This window comes from Neodiprion pinetum, chromosome 5 (assembly GCF_021155775.2).
Source record: "Neodiprion pinetum isolate iyNeoPine1 chromosome 5, iyNeoPine1.2, whole genome shotgun sequence".
In the NCBI taxonomy this organism is placed as follows: domain Eukaryota; kingdom Metazoa; phylum Arthropoda; class Insecta; order Hymenoptera; family Diprionidae; genus Neodiprion; species Neodiprion pinetum.
In genome coordinates, this window is record NC_060236.1 from 22856909 (window position 1) to 22875490 (window position 18582).

General features: G+C 41.5%; 4 protein-coding genes across 12 annotated transcripts; 2 read left to right on the forward strand and 2 right to left on the reverse strand.

The window, feature by feature from the left end:
- Positions 1–17: 17 nt before the first annotated feature.
- LOC124219228 (calcium load-activated calcium channel) lies at positions 18–1935 on the reverse strand. 2 transcript variants are annotated; one of them, XM_046626525.2, is made up of 4 exons: positions 1415–1935; positions 1235–1312; positions 345–664; positions 18–229 (listed from the first exon to the last, which is right to left on the reverse strand). In XM_046626525.2, the coding sequence occupies exons 1-4, from the start codon at positions 1473–1475 to the stop codon at positions 137–139; spliced, it is 552 nt and encodes a 183-aa protein (XP_046482481.1). In that variant the 5' UTR covers positions 1476–1935; the 3' UTR covers positions 18–136. The 2 variants fall into 2 exon arrangements, with proteins under 2 accessions (XP_046482481.1, XP_046482480.1); XM_046626524.2 differs by lacking the exons at positions 1235–1312; positions 1415–1935 and adding an exon at positions 983–1213.
- Positions 1936–2862: 927 nt separating this feature from the next.
- Positions 2863–12450, forward strand: Fs(2)Ket (Importin subunit beta Fs(2)Ket). Of its 4 annotated transcripts, none has more exons than XM_069136244.1 (8): positions 2863–3126; positions 3266–3498; positions 4215–4273; positions 4351–4533; positions 4667–5020; positions 5168–5317; positions 5455–7307; positions 12338–12450. In XM_069136244.1, the coding sequence occupies exons 2-8, from the start codon at positions 3444–3446 to the stop codon at positions 12345–12347; spliced, it is 2664 nt and encodes an 887-aa protein (XP_068992345.1). In that variant the 5' UTR covers positions 2863–3126; positions 3266–3443; the 3' UTR covers positions 12348–12450. The 4 variants fall into 4 exon arrangements, with proteins under 4 accessions (XP_068992345.1, XP_046482450.1, XP_046482449.1 ...); XM_046626494.2 differs by having other exon boundaries at positions 2863–3100; XM_046626493.2 differs by having other exon boundaries at positions 2863–3498.
- On the forward strand, positions 12338–17483 carry CarT (Carcinine transporter). 2 transcript variants are annotated; one of them, XM_046626497.1, is made up of 12 exons: positions 12338–12450; positions 12925–13143; positions 13363–13530; positions 13647–13750; positions 13840–13994; positions 14203–14371; positions 14504–14752; positions 15217–15431; positions 16114–16295; positions 16438–16616; positions 16788–17031; positions 17168–17483. In XM_046626497.1, the coding sequence occupies exons 1-11, from the start codon at positions 12388–12390 to the stop codon at positions 17023–17025; spliced, it is 1941 nt and encodes a 646-aa protein (XP_046482453.1). In that variant the 5' UTR covers positions 12338–12387; the 3' UTR covers positions 17026–17031; positions 17168–17483. The 2 variants fall into 2 exon arrangements, with proteins under 2 accessions (XP_046482453.1, XP_046482454.2); XM_046626498.2 differs by lacking the exon at positions 12338–12450 and having other exon boundaries at positions 13017–13143; positions 13363–13581.
- On the reverse strand, positions 14203–18492 carry LOC124219227 (metallo-beta-lactamase domain-containing protein 1). Of its 4 annotated transcripts, none has more exons than XM_046626523.2 (4): positions 18051–18492; positions 17768–17830; positions 17533–17649; positions 14203–17404 (listed from the first exon to the last, which is right to left on the reverse strand). In XM_046626523.2, the coding sequence occupies exons 1-4, from the start codon at positions 18199–18201 to the stop codon at positions 17202–17204; spliced, it is 534 nt and encodes a 177-aa protein (XP_046482479.1). In that variant the 5' UTR covers positions 18202–18492; the 3' UTR covers positions 14203–17201. The 4 variants fall into 4 exon arrangements, with proteins under 4 accessions (XP_046482479.1, XP_046482476.1, XP_046482478.1 ...); XM_046626520.2 differs by having other exon boundaries at positions 17768–17932; positions 18051–18490; XM_046626522.2 differs by having other exon boundaries at positions 17533–17652; positions 18051–18489.
- Positions 18493–18582: the final 90 nt, after the last annotated feature.

An 18582-nucleotide genomic window follows, 5' to 3' on the forward strand; every position in this document is an offset into this window, starting at 1 on the left:
AAAAAACAACTAAAACGTATGGAATCGATCTGTCAATTTTATCGTGTGACAACTTGTGAAGCGACAAAGTCGCATATAACGTAATTTTAAACAATTTATTTCATTTACACATTTCTCCTGCAAACTCTGAGCTGGATCACTTGAATTGCTGTGGCGGTGGACCAAAGATACTACCACTCTGCTTGCTCGCCGTCCTTGATGGGGCGAAGCCGAGGAGTTTTTGTATGTTCTGTAAAAGTAGTAATGACAAATTTAGATTTAATGCACAGCTTATCTGATTCATTTCATTTAACATACATTTTAATGAAATCTATTCAGTCTAGCTGATATCGCGAATGGTATACCTGTCTAATGCTCATGGTACAGAGAATGTACAAGAATATGAAAGAGCATTCCATGTAGTCGTCGCCCGGTAGATTTCTGTGTGACAGTCCTTGTATCCAACTGATGGGTGTGAAGGGGAGCCTGGCAACAACTCTACCGTCGAAGATACTGTTGAACATGCTCAAAAGTGCGGTGAAAGCAAAGCCAATCGCAAACATAGACTTCATTTTAACGAGGGACAAATCACGATTGTTATTCTTAAGTCTCTCTTCTTCACGTTCAATCTTTTTCTTTTGCTGTTTATCCAATGAGTCCCCATGCGCCTCTTTCCTCTTCTCAACTGTAAAGAATCAAGCGAAACCTCTGTTATCAGCTTTTCAGAGGCAGTCACCTCCGTACATATTAGCACATCCACTTATAGAAAATGTATATAGAAAAGACACATTAACCTAAAGGCAAGTTCAAGATTACACTGTAGCTATTCGCATTACAGACTGAACCTGTATTTGAAATTTCATCAATGGTTCGCCCATGACAATTTGCTTATCGAAATTTGAGCAGTCTGAATGATTATTCCAGGTCACGTAAAAAAAGGTTAGATTTTTTTCAGATTATGTATGTGATACTATTGTAGAACTTTTATCAATTATCGTATTACTCTCCGGAATCGCAACAGGTACATTATGTACAACTCGCACTACAGGTATCTTTAATTCTTGAAGAATGAGTGACCAAAAAATTCTACTCATCAAAATTTGGGATGCTTCTATAACTTGTTCGGACACTTTATTTCTGTCTGAAAAATTCGCGACATTCGAACATTTGGCGTATTTGGAGCCTTCCATGTAATAGGTTCATTTGATAGTACGAATTGCCAGTATTAAGGCTGTGTCTTATTTGGAGGTGTTACGTTTTTTGCTCTGTTTTTCTACTTCCGCCTTCAGCTTCTGATATTTTTCCGTCCTGTAGACCATTAACCAGGTGAGACCTTGAACAACAAGATAAAGGGCAATGATTTTTGAGGACATGTATAAACCTTAACGTACAGTAAAAAATACCGTCGTCAGAATTTGATGTCAACGATGTTTACCTTCTCCGAGGAGTGCAGTGCACACGCTGATAAATACAATTAACACTGTATCAGCCCACATTTCTCGGAAACCGTTAGCCTTTCTTCGTTCACCACGTTGGAGTGATAGAAAATAGCGAGAAGGTATCGAAAAGTATGTACTAGGCTGCAAACCTTATTCTTTTCAACTTGGTTATGAGGTACCCTTGAATCAGAGAACATGCGCGACAATACGATGTAATAATTTTTTTAGTTTTATTTTCTCCTTTTTTTATTTGCCCTTTAAATGGATAACGACGTGAGTAGCTTCGTAAATAAGCCCTGCACGTATTATTCAATCAGATCCATATATACGTTTTTCTGACCATGCCTTTCGTCAGTCATCAGATAATATATATCTTAATCAGCCATTATCTCCATTCTCCATTACATATCACATTAGCAATATTTGTGGTGCTACCCCACCAGACCTGGTAGTGACATGGTAGGGACAGTCGGAATCTGCATCTTGACAGAGCTTTCCATCGGTAAGGCGACAACCATAATCCTAGTTTGAAGCGCTATCTGCTACAGTGGCAGCACACTCACGTCGTGTCAGGTGTCGCAGCGCTCTACTGGCGTTGGCTGAAGATATAGGTATAATATCTTCAGTCAACGTTACTGGTGGCCACTGCTCGAGATTTGAAAAGAGCTGAAACTTTGGTTCGGATTTGATTGAAACGTGAAATAAATAATTGACGTACTATAATTATGGGCGCCTCTCGCAAAAAACGGATAAGGTATTATAGTTTACCTGATTGTCAGGCTGAGTTTACAAATTATAGTGTGTTCCACACGTGCTGGAGCACATCAATTTTTTTAAATTTTAATTTAACGTTATTATTAATAATTATAATTTAATCCAGTTCTTTTCAAAGTTTTGGCTCGCGGCCACCAGTAGGGCGCTGTCAAACGTAACACTAGGGAACCTAACATGACGAATACTATGGATAGGTCCAACCCACGGTCTTACATACAGATCTGGTAACGAAGGTAGTGGGGGTGGTTCATTTCATGGCCGGTTATCAATCTCACTTTGTGGCCGCCAGGCCGGCATTGTGATCGAGGGATGGATAATCAACGCGTGCGCAATGCAGCGCCAACCTAATAATATTATTATTGGCACATTTTCATCCCTACCATCCCTACCCCACGTACATCCCTAGATAGCAGCGCCGCGACATGACTATTTCAAACACTAAAAACCACGGACAGCAAGAGAACCACGCCGCTCTGTAGAAAATTGGCTTCGTTGCCAGACCTGTATGTAAAGACCGTGGTCCAAAGACATGGTCCAACCTACTCATCTCTGGTACAAATGCCTGTGCTCTTAACTCACTTCCGTACCGGAAGTGTGGTAACAGCGGAAATGGGGAAAATTGAGCGGGATCCAAGAGATGGCGCTGGTTATCTATGATCGTTTGTCATACACAAAATAGTCCAAGGTTGACCGTTTAAAATAGAAGAATAATTACCGGGCCGTTTTGTGAATGAATACAGAGAGTGAAGCTCATTGGCAACGTGACTCGACATCTTTCGAGTGATCAAGGAATCTGGGAAAGAACTTTCCCGTAATTTAACAGATGCATATCTCTAGATCCCTACGCTGAGTAATCGGGGGTGCTGTATTCATACGCACCAGTCTGCCAGAGACAAGAGACGTTTTCGGTTGGTGTGTACGGCTCTTGTGCGCTGTACGTCGTTACGTACCACATACATATCTATATGCATACGCACATACATACATGCATGCATGCATATAACTTGCGAGGCGCATGCAGTGTGCATGAGTAGACATATTTCACCACAAGCTTACGTACGACGCATGCATAGGAGTAGCCGAAGTAGCGGGCGAGAGGGAAAAGACAGGAAGTGGAAGGGGATACTCAACTGACTGGTGGAGACTCGGTCCTACATGTGGGCAACCGCCGGTTTACAGTGAACGTAATATTGGGAAATAGATTGAAAACCGAGGACTAAGAGCCCAGATCGCAAAGCAGAAAGAATACAAATGGATCCGACCACGGTGCAGCTGATACAGGTCCTCGAGAAGACCGTATCCCCGGGTGAGTGACGCGGCCGTTTAATCATTTTCTACCCCGACGACGCCGCCGCGCGCGGCAACGGCGGTTGTTTGGCCCGAGCATTTTGCAACCGTTGTATGCTCTTCGTATCCCGCTCTGTGTGAGTATGTACATACGTACTGTGTACATATTTCCTTAGCCATCATCCCCGCAGCCGAAGGCTTCGAAAAATGCCTCGAGTCTACCCTTTTGCAATGGGTTGCAATCTTGCGAACCACTCAACGACCGTTACGAGTTGGCAATGTTTCCCAAATATCTACGTTGGGATGCAGGCATTTCGCATCTCCGCCGCATCGAGCAACTGCTATGCCTAGACTCACTCGCCTTTTCTTTATTCAATTCTCGCACCCCTTAACTTGGATTCTCCCCAACAGTTTGGCAGCCCTTCCTCATCTAACCTACTCAGCTTCCGAGGCTGACGTCAATTCAACATTCTTTCATTACCGGAAACAGTTGCGATTTTATCAAATTCGTTTTATCTAATATTGCAAACATGATTGGTTGGGAAGATGAAGTTTTTAACCCATGTCAGACGAAATTCCACTAAGCACACTCCGGCTACCTTGACACACGTCAAGTCGATTTAAGTTCATACACACGTTAACACTGTGCTTCAGTTCTCCTTGACAACCACAAATAATTAGCGGCTAAACTTCCCAATTAATACTTTACTGATTTGTTACATGATTATTTTTCAGATCAAAATGAACTTGAAGCAGCACAGAACTTTTTGGAACAGGCTGTACAAGCGAATCTTGTAAGCATTACTTGTGATATCTGGCTTACGCACACTTGTCTAAATAATGTAATGCAATTTTACTTTGACTCTTTCAGCATGAGTTTGTGCAGCGTCTCAGTGGTGTGTTGGTCACAGCAGGAGTCAGCGCCGTTGCTCGCATGGCTGCTGGTCTGCAACTCAAAAATCAGCTGACATCCAAAGATCCAGCTCTAAAGATACAGTATCAAGAGCGGTGGCTCGCCATACCAGCTGAGTCTCGAGACTATATCAAGAAAAATGTGAGCATTGCAAGGAAAGATATATAATTAAAAGAAGGAAAAGATATTAAAAGATTTCTCTTACTTCCTCACGTGCTTTATTTTTATGCAATTTTTATTCATTTTTCATTCCTTCCTCCTGTGCTGTTTGTAGATCCTTGGTGCTTTGGGCACTGAAAATAACAGACCCAGCTCGGCTGCACAGTGCGTCGCCTACGTCGCTGTTGCAGAACTTCCTGTTCAACAATGGAGCGACCTGATACCTGTCTTAGTGAACAATGTGGCCGATCCGAACAGCACAGAAATGATGAAGGAAGCGACATTAGAAACGATCGGATATATCTGTCAGGATATTGACAGAGATGTGCTTGTTGCTCAGTCGAATCAGATACTCACTGCTATCATACATGGCATGAAGGGTTCGAGCACTTCGAATCATGTTCGACTTGCAGCTACCAGTGCTCTCTTCAATTCCCTGGAATTTACAAAAGGAAATTTTGACATTGAGGTAAGTTGACAGATTTATTTTCAAAGTGAAGGTAGCCTTGCAGTACAATTCATTTTTCACAATAATCTAGGTTAAACAAAAGTTGCGAAATATTATTTGGTAAACTTACAAAATAATACAGTTACCATTCTATGAAATTTATTCCAGAGTGAGAGAAATTTTATAATGGAAGTAGTTTGCGAAGCTACCCAGTCTACTAATACACAAGTACGAGTCGCAGCTTTGCAGTGTCTGGTAAAAATAATGTCTCTCTACTATCAGTACATGGAACCGTACATGGGCCCTGCACTTTTTCCTGTAAGTCTTGCAAGTCATGTTCAATTTATTCATTTATTTGATATAAATCGCAATTAGCCCAGCCAATTGAAACGGCGCATTCAATATGGTCCCAATTTATAACACATGTCTGACACGTATCAATTTGCATCGTACAGATCACCCTGGAGGCGATGAAATCTGACATAGACGAGGTGGCGCTTCAAGGAATAGAGTTCTGGTCCAACGTGTCTGACGAGGAAGTGGACTTGTCTATGGAGGAGGGGGAAGCGTGTGACGGAGGTCGACCTCCACTGCGAGTCTCTCGACATTACGCAAAAGGGGCATTGCAGTTCCTAGTGCCGGTACTTATGCAGAAGTTGACTAAGCAGGAAGAATTTGACGACGAGGATGACTGGAATCCGTCAAAAGCAGCTGGTGTATGTCTGATGCTCCTTGCGTCCTGCTGCGAGGACGCGATCGTCCCCTATGTCCTCCCGTTTGTCAAAGAGCACATAAAAAGCGAGGACTGGAGATTCAGGGATGCCGCCCTAATGGCTTTCGGTTCGATTCTGGGCGGCTTAGAGCCGAACACTCTGAGACCTCTGGTTGAGCAGGCGATGCCCACTCTAATCCACCTGATGTATGATAACAGCGTAGTCGTGCGGGATACGGCTGCCTGGACCTTCGGCCGGATATGCGAGATAATACCAGAGGCAGCGATAAGCGAGACGTACCTCAAACCTTTACTCGAATCCTTGGTGAATGGGCTCAAGGCGGAGCCAAGGGTCGCCGCGAACGTCTGCTGGGCATTCACAGGGCTTGCGGAGGCGAGCTACGAGGCTGCTGAGGCAACTGATGATGGAACACAGCCGCAGACGTACTGCATGTCTCAGTACTTTGATTTTATTATCCAGAGACTCCTGGAGACGACGGATCGTGTCGACGGAGCCCAGGCGAACCTCAGATCCGCGGCATATGAAGCGCTTATGGAAATGGTCAAGAACTCGCCCGTTGACTGTTACGTCACCGTGCAAAGGACAACGATGGTGATTCTTGAGAGACTTCAACAAGTTCTTCAAATGGAAACCCACATTCAGAGCCATTCGGATCGGGCCCAGTACAACGACCTCCAGTCCCTGCTCTGTGCTACGCTGCAATCGGTACTTAGGAAAGTTTCGCCTGAAGATGCTCCCCAAATTTCGGACGCCATAATGACTGCTCTACTCGCTATGTTCAACTCAAACTCCTGCAAAGCTGGCGGAGTGCAGGAAGATGCCCTTATGGCTGTATCTACGCTCGTCGAGGTGCTCTGTGAAGGCTTCCTCAAGTATATGGACGCGTTCAAGCCTTTCCTTTGCCTTGGCTTGAAGAACCATGCTGAATATCAAGTCTGCTGCGCGGCAGTCGGGTTGACAGGTGATATTTGCCGAGCCCTCAAGAGCAAGGTCTTACCATACTGCGATGAAATAATGACTCTGCTTCTGGAGAACCTAAGCAACAATACCGTGCACAGATCAGTCAAGCCGCAAATACTATCTGTATTTGGTGACATTGCGCTAAGTATCGGCCCTGAATTCAGAAAATACTTGGAAATTGTTTTGCAAACTCTAGCCCAAGCATCCCAGGCGAACGTCGACAGGAGTGACTACGATCTAATCGACTATTTGAATGAGCTCAGAGAGGGTGTCCTCGAGGCTTACATGGGTATCGTCCAGGGACTCAGGGGTGATGGAACTTTGCCTAGTCCTGTCAGTCTTGTCGAGCCACATGTTCCGTTCATCATACAGTTTATCACCTCCATCGCTCAAGATCGCGAACATTCAGATAGTAATATCGCTGCTGCCGCTGGCCTCCTCGGTGATCTGGTTACCGTTTTTGGCGTCAACTTGTTGCCCATGGTCGAAACTGAGCCGATAACTGATTTGTTGACCAAAGGACGCAGGTCTCGAACTAACAAGACTAAAACTCTGGCGACGTGGGCCACCAAAGAAATTCGCAGGCTGAAGAATGTGCCACTTCAGTCTAGTTGGTGAGTTTCCATGTTGCTCGTAACTTTTTTACTTTTTCCTGTTTCGGTTTTACCTGACTTCAAATTCAGCAATGCTCGTGACGAAAATCTTCCCCGATTACTTCAGTTCAATCCTACGAGCAATCCCAAACACTCTGATTATTTATTTTTTTTGAATTCATTCCATGGTTCGACCAGCAAGATGTTATCCATTTCCAAATCACAGAAAGCTGTAATTTCTAAAACCCGAGTACAGGGGTGTTACTTGCCTATCGTTACCGAGTGCCTGCATGCGTGCCATAATGTGTGGATGAAAGTATTTTTGAAAAATTATGACTCGACTGGACTGATTTCGTATTGTATTCAGTGAAACATCGGAATCAAAGGGGCTCATGTCTGTACCAAATGTTCGGTACTACTGTCCGATAACTCTTATGAAGAGTGAATATGACAAATTGAAAATTATCATCTTCGCTCGCACACTGTATTTACTTTAGTTCGTTTTTGAACCCATCGATATCTCAGTTTGCATATTTTATACATTTCGTAATGCACGAATCTATAAGAAAATCGAGCGAGTCTGAGCAGTTGCTAGACTATTTGAAAAAAATTAGATATCACATGTGTCCCTTAAGTATATTCGACATATTAGCAAGTCGAGTATCTTGAGAAGCTGTCGAAACGGCTTGTTAGGAAAAATCTTAAAACTATAATAATAAAATAATATTGTCGTTAGGTAACGATTGCAGAACATTCGTGACTGATGAATATTTTCAAACTTTTTCATGTTCACAGATCACCTCGTGGTTGTACTGTCGTGCAATTTGATTTGACTAGAAAACTATCAAACACAATACAAAGACAACAAGATTGGATAGTACGGATGCGAATTGATAGATGTGCGTGAGTTCCAAAATGATGGCGTCTACTGGTAATGTTTAAATCTACTGGGCCAGATCTACCGGTATCTGACCAGTCCATGGTTGAATGCCGAAAACTGCCTGCAGTAGATCTGCTACATGCCGACCGAAGGATTACGGGAAGTGGATGTTGCCGATGAGTGAAACAAGAATGAAGATGAAAATTCTGATGATGTGAGTGTGTCTGAGACCAAACTTGACTCAACTAAACTGAACTGTACTGTACCGTACTTTACGGACTCAACTAAACCGAACCAAACTGAACTGAAAACTGTACTGAACTGTACTGAACTAAACTGAACTGAACTACAGCCTAACCTGCGTAATTACGACGGTGAGTTCAAGCCTGAGAAGACTTCAAATTATAAACCTGAAACCGAGCGACGCGGTAACTGTTTTCTTTTGTTGTCCGATGTAGCGCGTGTTGTGTGAATACTCCAGTAAGTTTATTGGGTAAACTTGAATTCCTGCTCGAGAATGTTTGTAATGTTGAACCATTTGTTACGAGAAAATAATGATTATGATGATGATGATGATGATGATAACCATAGCGATAATAAAGTATGAGCACAAATAGTAGGAAAGTTTCTGAGTAATGGGTGGTTACGCCAATGAAATGTGTCTGTGATGATAGAATGTACGATAGGATAAATTTTCTGTGTGAATGAGAATACGGTAGAGTTTCACTAGTAATTAACGGTCGGAGTGAATGATTTTATAATCCAATGAATGATGTAAGTCATATTGTTTCGTATGTGCTTGTCTGCTGCTATCGATGATACATTAAAATCTACGTGTTTTCTTTTTCGCTTCATAATTAGTTCTTTATTCAGTTATGTAATGCCTTGTCCAGCCTGTCCAATCATCCACAAGTGAAATTAGAAACAAATAAAAAATAGTTACGATAAATTTTAACAATCCAGAGAGCAGTGTCGCTGCCACGAACACCTTTTTCCACCGTCCGTGGTATAATGATTCAAGTGCCAAACAGTTGCGATAATTGTATTACGATTAGATATTAAATTACTAAAAGTGCCTAAAGGGTCTGGGAACTAGGAACTGTACAAGTTATATTCAATCGTCAACGCTCTCAATGTGTGTACAAGTTGCATTTAATTATATCCACACCTTGCATTTCAAAATAATGGCCATTGAACAGCGTCGACTACTTTAACTATGAATTTATGCAGACAGGAAAACTTAGACGAGGAAAATGATTAAACTATTTCTTCGCCCACCACATATATTTATTACATCTTCTTTTATTACTCCCTGTTTTCTCTTTGTAATAGCTCTCATCCACTTTAGTTTATGTTTATTGAAACCAAGAATATATAACGTGACACAAAATTATTACTCAGGAAACCTGCCAAATCTTGTACGAGCAGATATAACATTTGTTGATGTTATAGGCTCGGCAAACTTGGCCCTTGTCTTGAAATATATGTGTTGTTTTTGATTGTTACATACTAAAAATACACCTAAATGACAATTGTTATTATTGGATCATCTGAGTCCTTACTTCAAGCACTTAAAAACGTCTGTGCTTATGATCAGATCAGGTAATCGATTATTTCCACGTGTACTCCAACAATACCTATATCAATACGATTATTAAACTGACTTTCGTATGGCACTTTTCTACGTCGTGAAGCGATATTTGGCACTCTGTGGTAATTGTTTCTTTTTTCATCAGTGATTTAAGTTGCTAAATTGGGTTAAAGAAAAAAAAATTTACCGAGTGAATAATCAAAGAACAGTGGGTACCTCCCATATGGATTCTGAATAAAAACATGTAACTAATAAAAGTATAGCGTCATTTTTACCATGAATTTGGCATCCCATCTATCGAATTGTCGATGGATCTTTATCAAGAGCTATGTATCACTATTACTACTTACAGGTACACGAGTTCTTACCTCACAGTCACTGAAAATAAAATTTCCCCTTGCATACTCTTCGTTCTGCCAATCGACAGTTCAGTTTTGTATTGATGTAAACTTTTGTATCATCTGCAATTAAATGGACGACTGTATGCCTACTCGTGGAATGTAAAAAAACATGGAATTGATGGGCCAAGGCAATCTGGCTCCGATAATTTCACTTTTACGTATATTGAGTCTGTATGGAGCTTTGTTTTTTGTGAGTATTGATTCGGAATTTCAAGATTATGTATCGATAGTCAAAAGCTTGATAATTTCACTGTAGACTGCTAAAATTATCCAAATAAATAATTATTTCCAGATTGTATGATGTGCACGGGTGCAGCCTGAAAGAATTTCATAGTGAGAGTAATAAATGAATGAATTACATTGCATCAATGGTGGCGTGGCGGGTGTAAATGATACGAAAGAACGAATAAAAATTTTGCATCCAATAGTATGAAATGCGCCAATCACTTAGAGGTCCTTTGAGATTTCTAGAAGTAGGATAACTTGGCAATACCGGGATGAAATCAAATTCGTCAGAAAACACTGGAATATTGAAGCGTTTAGGCCTTAGCCATTATTTGTAGCATCCTGATGCTGAAAAGATGTGCATCACCTGTATAATATCTGCATATAAAGCCCTAAAATTCCTTCACCATGCTGTTCAACTAATCGATTTCAACTCGGCAGCTTGACAAGCTGTCCTTAAATGTAACCTGCATTTTGTAGGGTGAATTATATTGTAATTACTATTTTGAATAGAAGAAAACCAGCCGCTATAGTGTGGGGTGGTTGCGCACTGCCCCAGAGGTCAGTACGACGAATTACGTGTGGTAAATTAGGATTAAATTTTATGGTAGCCAATCCATTTATCGTACGCTGTTTTGTTGTAAATGCGTATAACCGAGTGGTTGAACGAATTTATGCCTACACGGCCTGGAACAAATAAACAATGATTAAGATTCTGCCGGCTGTATGTCGGGATATATTTTACTTTATGATGGACATGCAGCCTAAAACATTCCTATTTAGTCAGTAAATCGTTATTATTTTGAATTACTAAAATGACAAGTACAAGTTGCGAGAGGTCGCGGGGAGGGGGGTTCTTTACCCGTTGTTTATTTGTCTGGACGAGAATCAAGGGCGATTCCAAGCGAGGTGGGGCGAATGATATTCCGGTGTTTAAACGTGCTATTGTGTGATGAGAATAACATGTGACTACGTGCAGATGATAATGAAATGTAGACCTGTGTTGTACAATTGTCAAAGAATGTACTTGTAAAATCTGCAATATTTAGGAAGGTGATTGATGTACTTTGCAATGGCAGTTGTGGCGCCAAATATATTTTTGAATGGAAAGATCTCAAGGAATGCATAAAAGAGAGTGTGCCATACAAAGTGTATTTCCTGCTTGTGAGTCTGTTTTTAATATATACATATATTTTTTCTTTAATTCGAATGACAAGGAAGTTGAAAAGACACGTGAGTGAGATGAGAAAAATGAATGTAGTAATAATCAAACTTATCGCAGTCTTCTCGTTAAATTTGCATAGATTCATCTGGTGCAAATTTTAATTAAACTGATTCAGATTGTACCGCTACGATTATTATCAAAGATATTGTTTTCCAAATTTGGCACACCACCTGCTTTATTTTGGATATGTCAATACAGACCGACTCGGTCTGCTGAGCTCGAATCGCACCAACCAGATACAAACGAATATGCATCTGAATACGATATTATTTGTCTGTTTTCAATCACTTGATCCTTTTTTTTTTCTTTTTTTTTTTGTAGAATACTAACTTGCAGAGAACCAGAACAATTATGACATGTAATAAAGAATCATTCTCCAAGTATCATTGATAATCATTCTTTCCATACCGAGCATGAAATCAATCCTCTCTAATGCGCTGTGTGTCAGCAGTGCCCTTAATCTCTCTTAAGCATCTCCAGCCTAATTCAATTATAGAAGAACCACCCCACGACTGGATATTTTTTTATACGTCATCGTTGCCATTCGTCTAGAGTGCCACCCTATTGCCATTTGACACGGTTCCACTATTTCCTGAAACTCTTGGACACCTTTTTACTGAATCCACAATTTGTGGCTGCCACAATCACAGTTTTCGTTAGCAATTTTTTGTATGTCACGCGTATGAGACACAACTAAGCTTGATAAATGTTACCTGACCTTTTTCTAAGGCTTCCTTGAGGTTTCAGTAGCCTGAGACCAGCCCCTCATCATTGCCAGTATGAATGTTCAAGATAACTCGGGGCCAGATGACAGGCAAGTACATCGTGTCGACGACGACGACGTGAGTATGCATCTAAATCTCACTCAGTTTATTCGTACAGAAATTTTTTTCGTCTATCCATTCGGTGGTCTGGTGTGATAACAAAGTTTGCTAAAACTAGTAGGCTCATGTGACATAAATTGGTTTATAACACACCTTATTACACCTCTACACGCTTACCAGATATAGGTGCCAAAATATCCCTGAATTTGTTGTATGCCAATTTTCAATGCTCAGCAGTTCCATTCGCCAAGTTGGTAAATGGTAAAGATCACCTTACAATTATTACTTTTCCTGAACTGATTAAAATGCAAACAAAATCCAGGTATCCTGCAAAATCTTGCAAGTCGCTCGCAATACATAGTCTGAGCCAAAATACCAAAATACCATTTTGACATGTTTAGCCACTTTAATTTCCTCTGGTAGCCCGATTGCTTGCCATCATTGAACTTGTAAGTCATCACTGCTTCGACTCTCTCACAAACTTTGCCACAGGATGGATTCGACCTTGACGATCTGTTGCCCATCGTCGGAGAGTTTGGTCGTTACCAACGGCTGCTTCTATGGTTCGTCTGTCTACCAGCATGTTTGCCATGCGGATTTTGCGCCTTCAATCAGCTTTTCATGTCTGAAACTCCTCCACACTGGTGCAAAGTACCTGGACTCGAGGGTCTCGATCCACCTCAGAGACGGCATCTTGGCATCCCTAGTCAGGTGCGTCAATAAGAGACCCTATTAAAGTCACCTCAGGTATTACTTGCTTGTCCAAATTTGGTAAGTAAAATAACTTTGATCCTCTGCACATACTACACTTGTTTTAGGTCTGTATGTACATACCTACTCGTAGCGTTGAATGGGATTCATTTCTTTCATTACAGCAAACTCTTTCCTTTCCTTTTTTCCATGTACCGATGATAAACGGTCGCTTGGTAGGGGGACAACGAATCTTACAGCCGTTGCACCCGTTACAACATTGATTGGGAAACGCCGGCGATGCTAATGGCCGAGTATCTTACACCCAACGCTTCCTGGTCTGTAATTCCGTGCGATCATGGCTGGGAGTACGATGAGTCGGAGGTGACTTCTTCCATCGTTATCGACGTATGTTTGGTTGCTACGCGTATTCTTGCTCTATGGTATTATATGGCTCGTGTAAGTAAAGGTAGATACACTGATTTCGGAGATTAACTAAACCTGTCATGTGTTACTGTTCACAGTTCAATCTCGTCTGTAATTATTCCATCTACCCGACATTTGGACTGGTTGCTCTTAACACAGGAGGACCAATTGGCGTTTACCTCTTCGGCATGTTGAATGACAGGTAAAATTTGAATTCACTAATGTTCCCAATTAGTGTTTAATTGCAATATCAAAAATCGTACGACATCCATTTTCTCATTTTGAGGGCAGAATCGGACGCCGACTATCGTTCTTCATATGTTTGGCAACGCTGATCACGGGTGGATTCCTAACGTCTGTGGCAAACTCCTTCTGGACTTGGGCCGGAACCCGATTCATTGTGGGCCTGACGATTCCTGCAATTTATCAAATACCGTTTATTATTTGTAAGATCATTAGGATCGCTCTTTAAATCAGATGCAATCCGAGCTGTGTGAGCAGAGTCATGAATTGTTCCACCATAATCCAATTGTCTAGGACAGAATTATCCAATCTTTGGTGGCAAAAAATCGGTTGACTTAAACTCGCACCCGTAGTCCTGCACAATAGTAGCCATGGCAGAAATTCTCAAACAAGTTTGGTTATTTTTCACAGCCCTGGAGCTCGTAGGGCCAAATTACCGCTCCTTCGTCACTGTCATGACCTGCACATTCTACACTATCGGATTGTGTACGCTGGCAGGTGTTACGTATCTGGTTCGCGACTGGCGACTCCTCGCCCTGACGACCAGTGCCCCGTTCCTACTGTACTTTCTGTATTGGTGGTCAGTAGCGTAAAACATAATACTTGAGCCCTCCCCACATTCAAAGAGAACAGTGAGAACATGCCAAATGGCCAAATTAATACTCGTAAGCTTCTCGGTGTTATTGAATAGTAAGGCCAACTATGGGCAAAGGTTTCTTCCAGAATCTCCACGCTGGCTGCTGGCGAAGGGTCGTCTGGAGGAAGCGAATGAAATTTTGGAAACACTAGCAAGGGTAAATGGCAAAGAGCTTCCTGATTCGTTCACCCAGAAGCTTCGCCAGCGGATGACCATGTCACGATCTAAGAGCGAAGAGGAACGACTCCGCAGCGGACCCGGCATCCTCGCACTTTTTAAAACGCCAAATATGCGTCTGAAAACGTGCCTGATAACTCTGAACTGGTAATTTTGAGGTGTATTAATAAAACGCGTACCAACTATTCGAATCACGATACAACTGGTGGTACGTGTAGTCAACTTGGAAGATGAAGTCCAAAGGTCGTGTGTTTTTTTTATTAGTCTTTAAAAATATCTATCATAATTCTCTCCAAACTGTGCATAGGTAGATAGAAAGAAAGCATTTTGAGAAAGGTAGCCCAAGTTTTAAAATTTTCAATTCGAATCCCCCGTTTGCAAAATATCCCGAATTCCATGTCAACTATATTTCCCTGTCTATTTCACGTCTGTAAAATTGATGGGATCGGTTAGCATTTGAAAAGCATGATCTCTGTACAAACCCGAATTACACAATTATAATTTAGGAGTGTCGTAATATCGGGACCATTTATCAACTATGACCAATGCTTTGCCAGATACCCTTCTAATCGATGAACCTACCAATCAACGATTTTTCTGCATGTTTTTAGGTTTGCCAACAACATGGTTTATGTTGGCCTCTCATATTATGGGCCAGCACTTGGAAGTGAAGAGCATTTGAGTTTCTTCTTCTCATCGTTGGCAGAAATACCAAGCTACATGGCGTGCTGGGTGGTCATGGATCGTTGGGGTAGACGGTGGCCCCTGTGTCTCTGCATGGTCGTAGCTGGCGCGTCGTGCATAGCGACGGTCATTCTTCCCGAAGGTATGTGTCAAATTACAAAAGTATCCCTCTGATCCTGGTAAAGTTGGGAAAACGGTCGACTGTCAAGCTCGCGCCAATGTCTGGTACCTTTGTATTTCGCAGCGCTCTCCTCTGCCTTGCAACAATGATCCCCAATATCACTTTCCGGTTTTTAGGCGTATGCCACTGCCCTAAGCAAATAGATTGAAAAAGTTGTCGATAGAAACAACACCGACAAGATTGTTGTTGATGTAAAATGTAGAATGATGATTATGGCTGAATGAGGTTGACGCGTATTTTTCTCTCACATTAAACTAACACAAAAAAGAACAAAAAAAAACAGAAAACAGACTTTGATAAAGCTGATATTTTTGCAGTTGAGCTACTTCCGCAACAAATAAACATACCATCCCTGGCCAAAAGCAAACTGAAGACGATGTTGTCGAAGAATAGCTGTTCTACCTTGGCGCGAGCTAAACATGGCCAAACTGCCCTTCAACGCTGTGGGATTACCTATTGTAGGGCAAAGAATTTCGACCTTGGATAAAAATTAACCGCCACAAACACTCCCGTGTACGACCAACGACTTTATTGTCGAAATTGGTAAATTTCGGATATTTCCGAAACCTGAGATTGTTTATCCTCGTTTACTAACTGGACACGAAAATCTGCAATATACTTACAACCACTTTCGTACTTGCAGACGCCGTTACAGCTACTCTAATTTTATTCTTGCTGTCCAAGTCCGCGATTTCAGCGTCCTTCCTCATTATTTACCCGTTCGCTGGAGAACTTTATCCAACTCAACTGCGGGGAGCTGCCATTGGATTTTCCGCTTATGTCAGTGGATTAGGATTGATCATCATACCGTTCATCACCTACTTGGCAAGTGGTTCAGATTTTTGATCAATGTAGGGAATTGAAGAGAAGCAGAATATATTATTATTGACCAAATCTGGGTATTGAAAAAGATCTTCAGCTCTTTGATGTTGAAATGTATCACGAGCGCATTATTAATTTTTAACAGGGCACAGAAAACCTCGTCCTCCCTCTGATCATTCTCGGAATGGTGTCGATGATCGGTGGGCTGTCGGGGCTCCGTTTACCGGAGACTTTGCATTACCGTTTACCACAAACAGTGGAGGAGGGTGAGCTGTTTGGGAAAAATTGGTCGTGGGCAGATTGTATACGGTGTATACCGAAAAGGTAAATTTTTACAACACTACATATAATTTGCATAATTTTACTCTATCCCGAACCCTCTTATCACGCGCGTTTTGGGTTCTCATCACCTCTGAGAAGAGCAACATGTGTTTCTAGAAGGGTTTAAATTACAATGTGTCTAGTTGTAAAAGTTATTGTTACTGGCTTCCGCAGGCCATCGTCGACGACGACTTCGTATGAGGATCTTTCAGCCGGTGAGACAGTTGAAATGCAGCAAACACCAGACCCGTTTCATGCTACCGAAAAAACTGCTTCCGAGGAGTCTCCTCTCAACACTGGAAAGGATTGCCGCGATTCTCATGCCAGTATGCGGCGACTTGTTCGCCAATCAAGCGTAATGGACACACAGCGAGACTCTGATGGAGCCATAAAGTTGGCTTACTGGTTTTAGAGTCAGGTAAATAGCTATAATTTGAAGCGTTGTAAAACGGAGAGAATTTTTCTCAGCTTGCTTTGTACAGTTTACACTGATTCCATCAATAATGAATTAAACGTTATTCTCCTAATAGTTTTTACGAAAACTTGCTTCACAGATCTCTGGAAATTCTTCGAAAATCCGCTAAGCGATCATTCTCCGTCGGTCTGGTTTTCCAACAAACGAATTAGAGCGTCATTGGTTCGGAACATTGGGCCGTGTCCGGGGATAATGTAATCAGCATATTTCATTATTCGCAAACGTGAGGAAGTCTGAATTTTCCGGAGTGCAAAGGTACCAACTTCTTTCCACAATGACGGATCTGCGACGTCTTCTTCCTTCTCAAACAAGTCACCTGCACGCCGACCGTTACATTTTATGTGAATATATGTAAATAAGATATACAGAGGATTAAAAGAATTATTCGAGTTTTATACCTCCGCTAAGTTATTTCATGGATTAAATTAAGAGCGCGATCTTTACCTGTTATAGCATACTTGACAGACTCCCTCCCTGTACCAGCTTCTACTAAAACTGTGACATCCTCGTAAGTGTGCCCAGGTGTTGCGGTAATACTGACTCCATTGCAGAGTTGGTAATCTTCTGTGGCAGAGATGAAGCAATGTCTTATTTTATATACTAAAAATTGATATTCCTGCAGCTTCAATCGAAAATTCAAGTCGCCACTAATTGGTGTGCCAATAACAGAGGTGTTTACCGTCCTGAAGCTGCTTCTCATAAAAAATAGTCCCTTGGTGAACACCGTAGCCAACAATGTGTTCTGCATTGAGAAATAAATTATTATTTCCTATGTGATCCGCGTGGCCATGTGTGCAAACAACATAATCAATGTTTCTTGGTTGTACATTGTGTCTCTCCAAAGCTACGTAGAATTAAACAAAGCGAACAATGACATCACGTGATTATTAGCATTAAGATATCGAAATATTTGTCTCTGATATGTTCATGGTTCTCAGGACAACAGAGATATAATATTCTACCCTCAACTAGACGTTCTCGGTCCCAGGCAGTCATTGTATCTACGATAATGGTTTTTGGTCCTTTGATAAGCGTGCATGTGCAGTTGGCATCTGTTCTGTTGTAACTGAGACGTTTCGAGTAGCCGTTAAATAATACAACTACATCCAACATCTCTGAAAACTTTGTTTCTTCTTTCTCTATATGTGATATTATTGAAACCCTTAACCTCGAAGGAAAATGAGCACGGAAATAGGTGTAATAGTTTTAAGTTACGCTAATAGACTCTACTGAAATGAATTCTATGAAAGCCTCATTAGATGACGTTGTAAACGATGGCACAGATTTCTTATCCTTCAACTTCCTACTTATGGAGCGAATAGAAGAAAGGCACTTTTTAACGGAAGCCGTGTTCAAAATGTGGTTAAAAAAAATAATCAGTGTGTGACAATTCTACCGTCACCTTCGTAATGATGGCTCGGTAGTTGTCATACGCACGAGTAGATGGCATTGAGTGTTACTTTTTAAAAAATTTTTTTTCCACTGTTATTTCGT